This window comes from Artemia sp. Qi Xiang Cuo, chromosome 9 (assembly GCF_049724085.1).
Source record: "Artemia sp. Qi Xiang Cuo chromosome 9, ASM4972408v1, whole genome shotgun sequence".
Lineage (NCBI taxonomy): Eukaryota > Metazoa > Arthropoda > Branchiopoda > Anostraca > Artemiidae > Artemia > Artemia sp. Qi Xiang Cuo.
The window spans coordinates 64,664,066-64,678,170 of record NC_142802.1 but is presented as its reverse complement, the minus strand read 5'-3'; the positions used below and the strand labels follow the sequence as shown (position 1 = coordinate 64,678,170).

At 34.6% G+C, this 14,105-nt stretch overlaps 2 protein-coding genes across 2 annotated transcripts in view; both read right to left on the bottom strand.

Annotated features, from left to right (window-relative positions):
• Positions 1 to 14,105, bottom strand: part of LOC148948934 (potassium voltage-gated channel protein Shaw-like) — a 198,779-nt gene that overhangs the window by 43,908 nt on the left and 140,766 nt on the right. The window lies entirely within an intron of this gene.
• LOC148948935 (uncharacterized) overlaps positions 10,576 to 14,105 on the bottom strand; it is a 57,157-nt gene continuing 53,627 nt past the window's right edge. Inside the window, exon 5 of the mRNA XM_089094141.1 lies at positions 10,576 to 11,163. Within this exon, the coding sequence (XP_088950267.1) occupies positions 10,719 to 11,163 (445 nt within the window). The 3' untranslated portion in view covers positions 10,576 to 10,718. The remainder of the gene's footprint in view (positions 11,164 to 14,105) is intronic.

Below are 14,105 nucleotides of genomic sequence, written 5' to 3'. Positions count from 1 at the left end.
AAATTCCTCCGGATGAGCACCAGGGGGTCTATAAACCAGGCAAACAATTAACTTTTTACCATTATTTATTTCAATCTCAATGGAAAAAATTTCAATCTTACCTTCATTCCATAAATAAAGGTCCTCCCTTTCCTCAAAATTCAATCCCTCCCTCACCAAAAATGCAAGTCCCCCGCGCCCCATTGAATACCGCGACTTCGATATCAGTTGGTAACCTGGAAAAGCGTAGGAAGAGAGAAGACTATACAAACTCAAGAATGATTCACAAATTCCCAAAACATCAATCACACTATCAACATTACTTAAAAACTGAACAATTTCTTCAAAAGCCGACGTTATGTGGCAATTCCATTGAGCAACACACAAACTATACAACTCTTTTTTAATTTGACCAAACTCTTCAAAACGAACGTAGCGGCTAGGACGGAATGGCTCGGGGCATTCATCAACTCGATCTTGAAAATGGAGTCCTATCTGATTTTATAAAAAATAATAAAATAATAGCGAATTTTTTTCAAGCAACTCTAACCGAGGTATTGGGAGTAAACTAACCATAATAAGAAAGTAAAATAAAAAGCCACGATCTTGTTTTCTTTATTAGTGATAAAACCGATACATAAACTAGAAAGAAATGAAATAGGAATAACTGAATAATAATAAGAATAGATAAACACACATAAAGACTCAAAATTTAAACACAAAAAAAAAACACATATAAAGACTCATAAATTGAATAGGAATAATTGAATAATAATAAGAATAGATAAACACATATAAAGACTCAAAATTTAAATAAAAAAAAACACATATAAAGACTCAAAATTTAAATACAAAAAAAAAAAAAAAAAAAAAAAAAAAAAAAGACACTCAATCACGATCGAATATGTCATTCAGAGACCAAAGTCTACGAGCAGAAGTTGCATTCTCTAGACGGACGTAGATCCGACCTTGGTTTGACCACACGAACTTATTGCCGTATTTTTCCCTTGCAGCATTCAACAATTCTCTTTTTTTCTTTGTTTAGTTCTCAGCCACAAAAATCTTCGTGTTCACAAGGTTTTTTTGCAAGCAAAAACTTTCACAGCTGTGTGACGGTCTTTAAACTTCACTAAAACAGGAGCAATTTTATCAGGGCGGCTATCAACAGAGTTCAACCGAAACCTATGCACAGATATAACATCACTATCAGCAAGACCTGAGAACGCCATCTTATTGCGTATAATATTCATTGTTGCATCTTTTATTTCAACGCCGGGGGATTGCTTGACATCGTTGAACAGTAGTGAATCCAGTCTCAACTCTTGGTCAGCATCATCGATCTTGGCTTCAACTCTAGCAACTCGATTTTCAAGTAATTCCAGTTAATTTTGACATATTTTCATGTCTTTTTCAATCCTGTCAAATCTCGGAGTATATTCCAGTATTATCGCATCATGAACTACGCCAATTATCTTTTCAATTTCAGCAGCGGATGGTGTGGTCGAGGGGTGAATTTTAAGTGCTTCGTTAACTTTTTGCGCTATAGCCTGCTTCATATTTTCTTTTGTTACTGCTACATCTTTAAGAGTTCGCTCAATAAGCCCCGAAGCATCTGAACTTGTAGCCGAATTTTTATAAACAAGCGGGCTGAGAGCAAGTTCCCCAAAAGAGCCTTTAACTCCCTTTCCAACTTTTTTCATAGCTTCGGTTTTGTTTGATTCGAAACTTTTTAATTTTATTCCAAAACCATTTCAACTTCATGCGATCCGTAGCAATATACTTGGTACTTAAATTGACCAGATTTCTCTGCGACAGAACGAAGAATTCTGACTGGCCATAAAGGATATCTCGCAAAGCTTGCCAGGGCAAGGTCATCATCCTGAAACAAGGGCATCACGGTTTCAAAGAAAAGGCAGGAAAAAAAAATAAAGGCAGGAAATAGACTTATCTTTACGTGGAGCCTGCTAAGCTTTACCACCGTTTTCTGACATCCCAATTCACGAAAAGTAAATATCTAAAATCCCTTGTTAACATATATACAATATTTTTGCAATTACCAAATTTTTTGCAATTTAATTAATTGAATGTCTTTTCATACTGCGATCTATTCAAAGCCATTTGATAAATTAAACGAAAACTTACCAAGTTTGAATTTTGATTTTAATTCTACTCCAAAGAAGGAGTGCCAGCGTAGCTGCGAGTTCAACTGAGATAGACGCGTGCAATTACATCGATTGACCAAAAACAACACCAGTGTTTTAAAATCATTTTAATATGCGATAGTTAAGCTCATGATGAAACGCTAAAAGTTCAACGGGAAGAGAAATTGGGAGGGCAGTTGAAGTCTCAGCTACGCTGGCGCTCCTTCTCTGGGGTAGACTTACAATCTAACTTCAAACTTGGTAAGTTTTCGTTTAATTTATCAATTCTTCTCCAAAAGGAGCGCCTTAGCTCCGCCTTTGAGTTCAACTGAGATTTTAAAGTTCAGCGTGAACTAAACCAACACTAATGATCAATAACAGCCCTATTCATAAAAAGATGCTGTTGTACAAAAATTCATTTATAGCAAGATATTTCAAACATAACAAAATACAGTGAGTAACTTCAAAAGACATATAACTGCTGACCACATTAATTTGTTTATTATAGAGCCTTGCAAACATTTTGGCATTTGTATAGCCTATATATTTTACGATTTGATCCACATCAACTCCTCTTGTTTTAAGGTGGGACCTTTAAACAGACCGTTTGCTATGAGCACCATAAACACTGATATTTATACCTGCTAGAAATAATACTTCTTTTGTGCATTTAGAAATAGATGACCTATATGAAGCTTATGAAATGTAAGAAAAAGTGCGTCGTTTCTATCCGGATATGACGTCATTCTAATATACCTAGCTAGGTGCGTCACCGGACAAAGGGTCAACTCTTGAAAAGGCCAAAATTTAGCTACTGATTTGTGGTTACCCTGTTTCGTTGTTTTTGACAACACATTGATTTGAAAATCAAAACTTCCATTGTCATTATGTATCATGTCACTAAGTGATAAACTGGCCAAAAACTGAACTCTTTCACAAGCTGATAGAATCAATAAAACCGCTAATTTTTGTGTTAGTGTCTTTTATTGAAGATTTTTGATATCCCAAGCTGGCAATCTAAAGAGATCGAATACGCATTTTACATCCCAAATATTATAAATCTTGGATAGACTCGGCCTTCTATTAAAGACACCTCTCATGAACTTTTTGGTGATGTGATTACTGCCTAACTGAGGCTTGGTAAAATTGCCGATAAATCACTCCTCGCAGTAAAAATAGCCCAGTATCCAACACCTGAGTGAAAAAGTTCCGTAAGAAAGGTCAAAGTCTCCGGTAGAGTTGCTTCCACGACCTGGATTGTGTTTCTTCCATAAAGGTCGATCCATTTTTCGATGTAAACCCTGTACTGGCGCTTAGTCGAATCCCGCGATTCATCCATGATACCATCGATTGTAGAAGTGGAACATCCTTGGTAGTGAAGCCCTTACGGAGACGACAAAAGTCGCTAGGCGTAACGTGTTTGACGATTGATTTTGCAAGGTCGGTTTCTGTGGGAGGGACAAAGTAAAATACCATTTGGTAGAAGTATGGGACTTCTTATGAAAAGCTTTAATAGTAAGGGATACAAGACTTGTGTGGTCCAATTTTGAAAAATCAAAATACCAGTGGCCTGATATTTTTCTACCTTCTGAAGGGTCCTCAGAAGTAAACTAAACGGGGGAATGCATAAAAGAATGGGGATTCTAAATCACTGCAAATATATCTACGGGAAAACGTTCTGGATCTGGTTTCCAAGAAACAAGTGCTTCAATCTGAAAATTTAATCTAGTTGCAAACAAACCAATATCTATCGACTGACATGCCAAAGAGTTCAAAAAAATAAATGTTTCAGAATACCAATTTCCATTCTTTTTCATTATCAAATTTTCGCGAAGCCTTATCCGCGATATTAGCAAGTCCAGGAACATGTTCTGCAGATATCCACCCTTTGCCCTGCAGTACTAGCTGACATACCTTATTTGCGCAATAATTACAAAACTCAGATTTTGATCCTCCCATTTTATTTATGTAAGCTACTGTGGTTATAATTGTCAGAACAAAGCCGGACATGCATGATGCCGGACATGCATGCCTTTAATATCCTGAGCAAAACATTTTAATCCCAGATTAACAACCTTCGACTTTGAAACATTGATATCAAATCTCTTCTCTTCTGAGAACCACTCATCTTTGGTCGTTTTCATGGAATATTTATCAACGAATGCCCAAACTAGTATCGATGCATCACCACAAAAATATTTGTCAATTGATCTAGGCTCAATTGCTTTAGAAGCATGATTGGCAATATCCGACCCCCATTGCAGTTCCGAATTTACATTGGATGTTAAAGTTAGCCTTGCCGCAAAGTCACCCCTCCGTACTTTAATGCTTGAGTTTTCAACGATTCCGCTTTCCGGTAACGTAAAGGCCCCAATTCCACTGCTGGGAATGTTGAAACAAGAACGCCTAGAGTTTCGGCCAATTCTTGAATCGTCGTCAATTCTTGACTAAGAACTTTTGAAACCAAATCTATACCTTTTTAAATTTTTCTTCTCGGTAGGAAAATACGTATTGATCGCGAATCTAACGTAAAACCTAAAACTTGTATTTGTTGCCTTAAAATAAGAACTGACTTTTCCGGGTGAATCACAAACCCCAGCTCTGACTGTAATCTTGAATGTTTCATAGACATTGTTTTGACATTCTAAATATGACCTTCCCAGAAGGAGAGAATAATCTAAATACGCAACTGACAAATATCCTTTTCTTCGAAGCACGGACAAAACGGATTTCATAAGTTTCGTAAGAGCCCTTGGAGCAGATGATAAGCCATTTGGCATTGATGTGACAGCTTAACAACAAACTACTTCAAAACAAAGCAACATTTGATCATCAAAGTCAACAGGGCATGAATAATAATAATTGACTAGGTCAAAAGAGGCCATATAACAATGTTTTGTCATTAAATAGACCGCAGACTGATCACTTTCCATTTTAAAATGGTAATATTTTAATGGAGGCCAAGCATGTTATCTGCATCTGTTAGGTTTTTGACTACCTTTCATTCGATATACTCATTTTCAAGCTCAAAAATCGCATTTGCTGCCTCTAAAACACAAAATGTTGAGTGGACAATAGTCCGCTGCACTTGAAGTGCCTTAACATCCCTCTGATTAGCCCGTATTGAGAGAGTAGCCAGATTTTCACTATTCACAACAATTTTATCGGTATTCGCAGGCCTAGGAAGAAGCTCAAATAAATCTTTTAGCTTCCCTATTTCCAAAGGCTCAGAGAAAGCTCTATTTGCAACTTTGGCAAGTTTCTTATGGATCTTAGGACCCTCTTTGGTACCAGAAAGTTCTTCAGAAATATTTTTGAGTAGAGCGTCATTTGACGTGTTTTCTTTTAATCTTTTACCTTTGTTCTTTTCCGGAGAAGCCTTCCGCTTTGCGTCATGGATTTTTATGATGCTCCGAGAGCAAGAATTTTCGTTCCTAGAACAAAATTCAGGGCTCCGAGAGCCATATCAAGCACGAGTTTGAAACCCTGGGCTCCGAGAGTTTTGTTGTTTGATCACTATCACTCTCACTTGAGAGTATTTTGCGACGCGGATGAGCTCTGTATTGCCTTCCAAGCTTCTCACGATCATAATCCTCATCAACTAAACTGTCCAAAAATCCAATCACTATCTCACTATCATTCATGATTTAATTTGGTCTGAATCAGAGCGAAAGCTAACGTCAACTGGTGTGGTTTTTGATCAATCGAGGCAATTGCACGCGTCTATCTCAGTTGAACTCGAAGGTGGAGCTAAAGCGCTGCTTTTGGACTAGAATTGATTATTACAGCATGTCCGATTCCTAACAACAATTTCCACTAAGCTTCAAACTTTTGGTTTTATTTTTTAAGGGTTTGAATTGTTGGAATCTCTTTTTAAAATGTTTACGAGTATTTTTGTAATTACCAGTTTTTTGCTCTTTACGCAATAGATGTTTTTTCATACTGCCGTCTATTCAAAAATATTTGTTTATTACAGCAAGCCCGATTTCTAACAACGATTTCTTCTAAGCTTCAAACTTTTGGTTTTATTTTAAGGTTTTTGAATTTTCTCTCTCATATATATATATATATATATATATATATATATATATATATATATATATATATATATATATATATATATATATATATATATATATATATATATATATATATATATATATATATATATATATATATATATATATATATATATATTTTTTTTTTTTTTTATATATATATATATATATATATATATATATATATATATATATATATATATATATATATATATATATATATATATATATATATATATATATATATATATATATATATATATATATATATATAGATAGATAGATAGATAGATATTTATTGCAACAAAAGCCTTTTCGGGCCATGGCAAAATAAAAAAATAAAAATAAATACAAAAAAAAACACACATTAAATTACTCAAAATTCATCAAAAAAGTTTCTCTATGTGCCATACCCACTCTTACAAATTTACCCAACCTTCTAAAATCATCAAAATTTCTACTTTTTAAAAATTTTTCAAGCCAATCCACCCCTCCAAAATCTGTTGAAAACAGTTCCCTCCTCAAATTTCTTAACTCCTGCCATGTACCCATAAAATGGGTAAGATCTTCCTCTTCTCCACACATAAAACACTGGTAAGGACCATGTTTAATCCTATAATTCCCAATATATTTCCTCCTTTCTGCAATACCCAAAGAAGTACCCCGAACTAAAATTACCCATCTTGAATCCTCACAACTCATCCCCGCTTTAAAGTAAACTTCCTCCCCCCAAACCTCCTTTTCCAGCTCATACAGCCCCAGAGACGCTGAGGATGATTTCTGTTTCTGCCACCTTTGAATTTCCTTCTCTATTAGTCTAGCCTTTACTTTTTTTGCACCTAGCCCCACGTCCACACCTAGCCCATTCCCCTCATTCCAATACTCACTAAAACCACAACTATCAATAGTCTCTTTAACCCGGTTTGGCCAAGAACTTCTCCTGCCATCTACTAGCATCTCCTCATATGCATTCTTTACTAGCCTCCTACTAGGCAGATTTATAATCCTTTCCCAATAATTTACTATCCGCACTAACCTTCCCACCGTTAATGATAACAAACCTAAATCACCTTTTAATACTACATGATTAAACTTATCACTAACCCCCATTAACCCCTTAAATTACATCAACTGTAACCGGTCTACCTTATCAGCCTTCTCCATACCCCACACCTCTGCTGCAAAAGACATTACGGAAGCTAGCTTAGTCTGGAATATCCTTTTCTGAAGCCTAAGGTCTGTCAGTCCTACTTTCAAAACACTACTCTTTAAAACTAACCATATAGCCCTAAGACCTTTACTAGCTACATAATCAGTTTGCCCTTTCCACCTACCATTTGAAGTAAACTTGCATCCTAAATAAACAAAATCTTCAACTACTATAAGCAATTCTTCTCCTACACTAAACCTTTCCTCTATATTTCCATGTTGTCGAAATACCATAACTACTGACTTTGTGACATTTAGGACCAAACGCTTCTCATCTAGGTATAAGGACACCATTCCTAGCAGTTTTTGAAGGTCAGGCCCATCTTTAGCCACCAATACTATATCATCCGCAAATAACAGAGCAAACACCTGCATTGCAGACAGATTTAGAGTTGGGGCTCCCTGCCCTAGCATATATTCTTCTATATCATTAAGATACAGGGAAAACAACCTAGGTGAAATTGTACAACCTTGTCTAACCCCTAACCTACTGACAGTTGCCCTAGAGTAAAACTTTCCTACCTTAAATACCATTCTAACAACTAAATACATTTTAACAACTAATCCTACAAAACGTCTAGGCAGCCCTAACTTTATAAGTCCTTCTACTAACAAATCTCGTGAAACTTCATCGATCACACCTCGCAGGTCCAAAAAAACTGCGTATAGCCTACCATCCCTTTTCCTCATATACTTCCTAATAAGCCCATACAAAATAAATATCTGATCTACCCCACTATAATCCTCTCGAAACCCTGCCTGAATCTCTATTAACTTATTTGATTCTTTAAGCCAACTATCTAATCTAGCCACTAACACTTTACAAAATAATTTACTAAGGCTATTTCCTAAATGAATCCCTCTATAATCCTTATGCAATGCTCGGTCTCCCTTTTTAAAAAGTGGTAAAACTATTGAAATATTCCACTGTTGAGGCCAAACCAACTTGCTAAGGACACTTGAAAATAACGTTGATAACAAAGGCAACAAATATACCCTAGACCACTTCCAGAGCCTTGTTGGGATGCCATCAACTCCTGGTGCTGAGGTCCCTCTCATCTTCTTTAGCGAATTCCATATTTCCTCACCTGTGAAAGGCTGCAGTAGTTTGTAATCTTCTTCCTTTAGAGGGAATTCCGCAAGGTTTTCGCCGACCACCCACCGACTCAGGCTATCCGTTTCCTCTCTTTCTGTCATCTTGCTTTCGATGAATTCTGGCCAACTGTCCGCCGGCGGGATACTCGTCTTGTCAGAAGTGTATGTAACTGATTTTTTTATTATTTTCCAAAAATCATTTTTGTTACTATTCCTAAATTCCCTTTTCATTCTCTCTGCTTCTTCCTCTTGAAATTTATACTTCTTCACTTTTAACAGTTTCTTATACTCTTTTCTTTGGCTTATATATATCCGGGGTTAGAAGACAAGCGACAATGAGAGTTCGTATATAGAAGCCTACCCGTACCAATTGCCAGGATCCAGCTCCGGTACTATATATATATATATATATATATATATATATATATATATATATATATATATATATATATATATATATATATATATATATATATTTATATATTATATATATATATATATATATATATATATATATATATATATATATATATATATATATATATATATATATATATATATATATATATATATATATATATATATATATATATATATATATATATATATATAACACCTTAACATTTTCATTAAATTTACTATCATAATCATAATCATCACCCCCCGGAGCCATAGATAATTACGAATATCTTAAAAAAAAGACACTAAAATTCATACTTACTAAAAAGCATCCCTTTAATTACTCTCTTAAACGAAGAAATATCACCTATATTTTTTATATTTGGATCAAGATGGTTCCAACTTCTGATCCCCCAATGAAGCAAAGAAAACATCGCTCGGGCCGAAACAACCAGCGGAATATTTATCTCTACAGATGACCTAGTATCATAATCATGGATGGAAGATCTCAGGTTTGCTAAGCTTTCAAAACACGGGAGGTTTATACCTTATAATAGACTAATTACACTTGGTATTTGATGCTTATATATGTCCCTTTTGTAATGTTTTATGTGTCTTAGATACAAAAACGACACGTTCACTCTTGGGGGAGGGGAATGATATAATTTACGATATTGAAATTAACTCATAGATATGACGTCAATGATATGATTTTTCTTGTCAATCATTTGTTTCTTGTGTAATTTTGCCTGCATTATAGATACTAAAAATGATACAAACACTACTGGGGCAAATATGACGTATGTATGCTTTTCGAATGTTGCTGTGTGTGAAGAATCCAATATACCTGTCCCAGAGGACCATATTCTAACATTCAATTAAATAATGGCATTCATAAACATTTAACAAATTCTACCTTATGTCTTTTTTTTCTGCCAGAATATATCCGTTTTAGCTCTGGAAGATAAATACAAACTAATAAATGTAACTTTATGCCTAAACGTGTCGACATTTGGGGCTGATTGGTTCAACCCAAGTTATAAGAAAAATTATAGGATTGCGGAAAATTTTCTAGGTTCCTTAAAGTTCCACTATAGGCAAGTCTCAAACGAACGGAAATTTTTGTGGAAATTGGAATGTTTTTTCTGTTGAAGCAAACAGGGACACAAAACTTAAAAAACAGGAATTATTTCATGTTCAAAAGGGCTCCCTCTTCCTTAGCCCCTAACTCTTTATGCTAAAGTTTGGCCTTTTACCACAATTTCCTTAAGCACATTGCTCCAGCTTACCACTTTGTCTCCAACTGCTCTGGCGCAAGGGTAATTTGAATGGTGGAGACAGTATTCTTCCCTATACCTAAAAGAACTTCAGAGCTTTTTCATGCGCATTTGCTTTAAGTTAAAAAAAAATAAACAGGTCAAATGTTTTAAAAGAGAATTGGCAAATAAACACTTGTAATTACCCATTAGCTTTGTTTATTGAATTCATAGATACTTTGAGCACAGTACAAGAAAACTTAATGGAAAGAGGAAGGGGCTTAGGAACGGATAGCACCCTCGTATAGGGAATAATTTCTGTTTGTCTTAAGTTTTAATGTTACTCCTTACTTTCAGTTGAAAAGAAAAAAATATTTGATTTCATCTAAATATGGATAAACGAACTACCAGCTAAAAAATCAAGTATTCAGAAGCACCATGAACACTTTTTATAAAATCATATAAATCAATTTCACTAAATTACCAAAAGAAATCAGTTACAAATTTAAAGAGATTTTAAAGATAATCGCACAAAGTCATAAATAGACCTATTGCATTGCCTGTATTTTGTCTACTCCTGCTTAATCAACTTTGTTATTGGGAATATTTTCACATTCTTGCTTCTCTTTTGAACAAGAAGCCTCCTCTAGCTTTTTCTTAACATGGTCTAGCTGCAACCTCAGTCCTAAATTCTCATTTTCTAGCTTAGCTACTTTTGCAAATGTAAGTTGTCTATTTAGAGCTTTTTTGCATTTTTTTTCCTTTTTCTTGCTTCCCAAATTTTTCAGCGCCTCATTTTTTTGCTCCTCATTCAGCCAGCTCCAGATTAAAAGAGGCGATATGTCAGGAGGACACTTTCTTTGAGTAGCTAGGGAAGGAGCCATGATGTCTTTTTCTTTTCCTGTTATAGTCAATCTATAGCAGCTCCCTTGTTTCACGTGGATTGGATTGATTGCCTTGTCACATCTACTAGGTCCGCTAATTAGATCTGGCAAAGATGCGCTACGTTTTATTTTAAGAGAACCACTGGGTACGTTGAGAACCAGTACGTTGACCAGTACGTTGAGAACGTACGAGAACCAGTACGTTGAGGTTCTCAGCTCTTCTCTTTCCTTCTTCTATATCTGGAAGAAAAAAATGCAATAATTTTTTACAGTTTGTTACCCAGAACTTTTTGATGACACCATCAAATTAAATATAGGTAAGAACCCTGTCACGAAGGTTTGAAGCCCCAATATGTAAAAATGCTAAATTATATATTTTTTACAGAAAGAATGATCACGGATCACCACTGGGTCGATACGATTGCCCCTGGGAAAGAAAAACTAATAAACACGCATCCACTATCTTTCTTCTGGCAAAAATACAAAATGCCACGTTTTTGCAGATAGGAGCTTGAAACCTCTACAGTAGGGTTCTCTAATACTTTCAATATGAAGGTGTATGAAGGTTTTCATTAAGATTCTATGACTTTTAGGGGAAGTTTCCTCCTTTTTTGAAAATAAGGCAAATATTCTCAGGCTCGTAACTTTTGATGGGGTAAGACTAAACTTGATCAAACTTGTATATTTGAAATCAGCATACAAATACAATTCTTTTAATGTGTCTATTGGTGTCAAAATTGTATTGGTGCATTGGTGTCCATTTTTTTAAGTTTCGGTTACTATTGAGCCAGGTCGCTCCTTACTTACAGTTCATTACCACGAACTGTTTGATTAAACCATCAAATTAAATATAGTTAAGAACCCTGTCACGAAGGTTTGAAGCCACAATATATAAAAATGCTAAATTTTATATTTTATATAGAAAGAATGATCACAGATGCGGATTTATTATTATTATTTTTTTTTTTTTTAAGGGGTGATCATGTCAAGTCAGTGGTTTTAGAAACCCGTAGATGAATCATTTTAATGGAGATTGAAAATTCTGGTACACCTTTTAAGTAGCAAAAAAAAAATCCGCGACAGTAAGGTGACATTTTCTACCGTTGTATGACACAGAACATTAATTGCGACCAAAAGAGGGTGAAAAAGCTTTCGAGTGAAAATTTTTTGATGGCCGACTGATTCAAAATCATCTAGATAGTAATGCAGCGTAGTGAGTTTTTTGTCCCTAAAGATGGATATAGTCCATGAAAAATTGATTTGAAAAATATTGTTTTTATTTTATTATTTTTTTTTGTTAATTACAAAAGGCACTAGATGCGGTAATTTCCTATAAAATGAGGCATTTAACAGCTCTCTATAATGTTCCAGTGCCAAGTAATCTTTGGAGAAAAAGAAAGAAAGAGAATAAAAGTTGGCGTTGATCCAAAATATCGTCATAATGAGCAATTTTCTTATTTTTCAAGTCAATGGATTTTTCTTGCTGTTCAAGCAAAGGGGTTGGAGTTTTTCTTTATAGAGTTCTTAGTCAAAATAGTTCTAATGTTGTACCATGTAGTTCGATCTGACACTGTTTTAAGAAGTTATGGGCTGTTTAATTTTTTATTATTGGAAATGACTGTCTCTTATTAGATTACCGCTACTACGGCAACCCTGATTAAAGAGTTCATGGTAACGAACTTTAAGCAAGGAGCAATTCGTGCTAATAGCAACCGAAACTCTGAAAAATAGTTTTAATAATAAAATATACAACAAAAGAGTAGACTTTCTACGGCGATTCCAAATGTGTAAAATTTATTAAATTTAAAAACTAACCACCAAAATCTATGATCCTGAGAAAAAAAATATCTGATTTTCTAAAAAGGCGAAAAACAACGCAAAGAGAACAAGTATAATAATGACAATATAATAATGACATAACTACAGCATCAACTTCAGAAAATTAGAGAACCCTATTATAGAGACTTCAAGTTCCCTTTATGGAAATTATGAATTTTGTATTTATGTCGAGAAGGAAGATCACGAATACATCGTAAGTTGTTCTGTTTGTTTCCCTAGGAAGGATTTTGCTGAAATGATTGTCCTAAAAAATAAAGAGATGAACTAAAATCTCTAGCACTCTTTAAAGCAGTCAAAAAGATTTTGTGGTACAAAACTAGTGTTTTGCCCCAAAGACGGCCAAGTTGCTACCGAATGAAAATATTGAAATAGCCAATTAATTTAAAATTATCAAAAAGCTAGATATTGAACTTCCCAGTTTCAAAGGGGGTAATACAGAGGTGGCGCACTTATTCCTAAAGATTCACGTAATCTATACAATATAAACGGCAAAAGCAGACATTTCTTCTTTAATCTTTCACTCATTAAAGTAGTAAGCATGTATAAGGTTTCAATTACACATGGAATTACACAAGCCTGAGGCATGGATATGTGTGCTGTTTCACGATTACACACCTTACCAAGGACAGTCACCTATTACTATGAACGATAAATGGGTTACCGGACGGGTTTAGACGATACATGCTTTACCAGGCTCATTCATTTATCACCATACCATTTTTTTTTTTTTTATTTTTTATTTTTTTTTTTTTTAAGCGATCAAAAATGTTATATTTGGAAGCAGGGACGAGATTGTGTAATGCAACCTTACGGGTTTCCGAGTCAATGATTATTTTCTGGCTCATTCATAGATGTATAGCGGATTACTCAAGAATCTGTGTGTAGTTAAGAACTAATGTTTTTGAAAAGCGTAATTATTTCTGGGTTCAATAGACAAATTAAACTTCCGTTGGTTAATAATGCGTCACGGGTAATTAAAGAATGAGAAATGGAATGCTATAGTTAGAATTGCTTTAAGTTGAAAATTGTGCCATTTGCGTAAAAATAACTCTATTTGCGATTTTTTTGCGGAAAGGTATTTGCGAAAAGGTATTCCGTTGTGTTCTGTACAATACACAAGTACCATTTGAACAGTGTTGTCATTATAAAATATGCTATAACATTCTAGTATACTAAAAAGTTGATAATAATAGAGATGTAGATGCCAAGAAAAGAATTCTAATAAAGAAATTCAGAACAATCCTT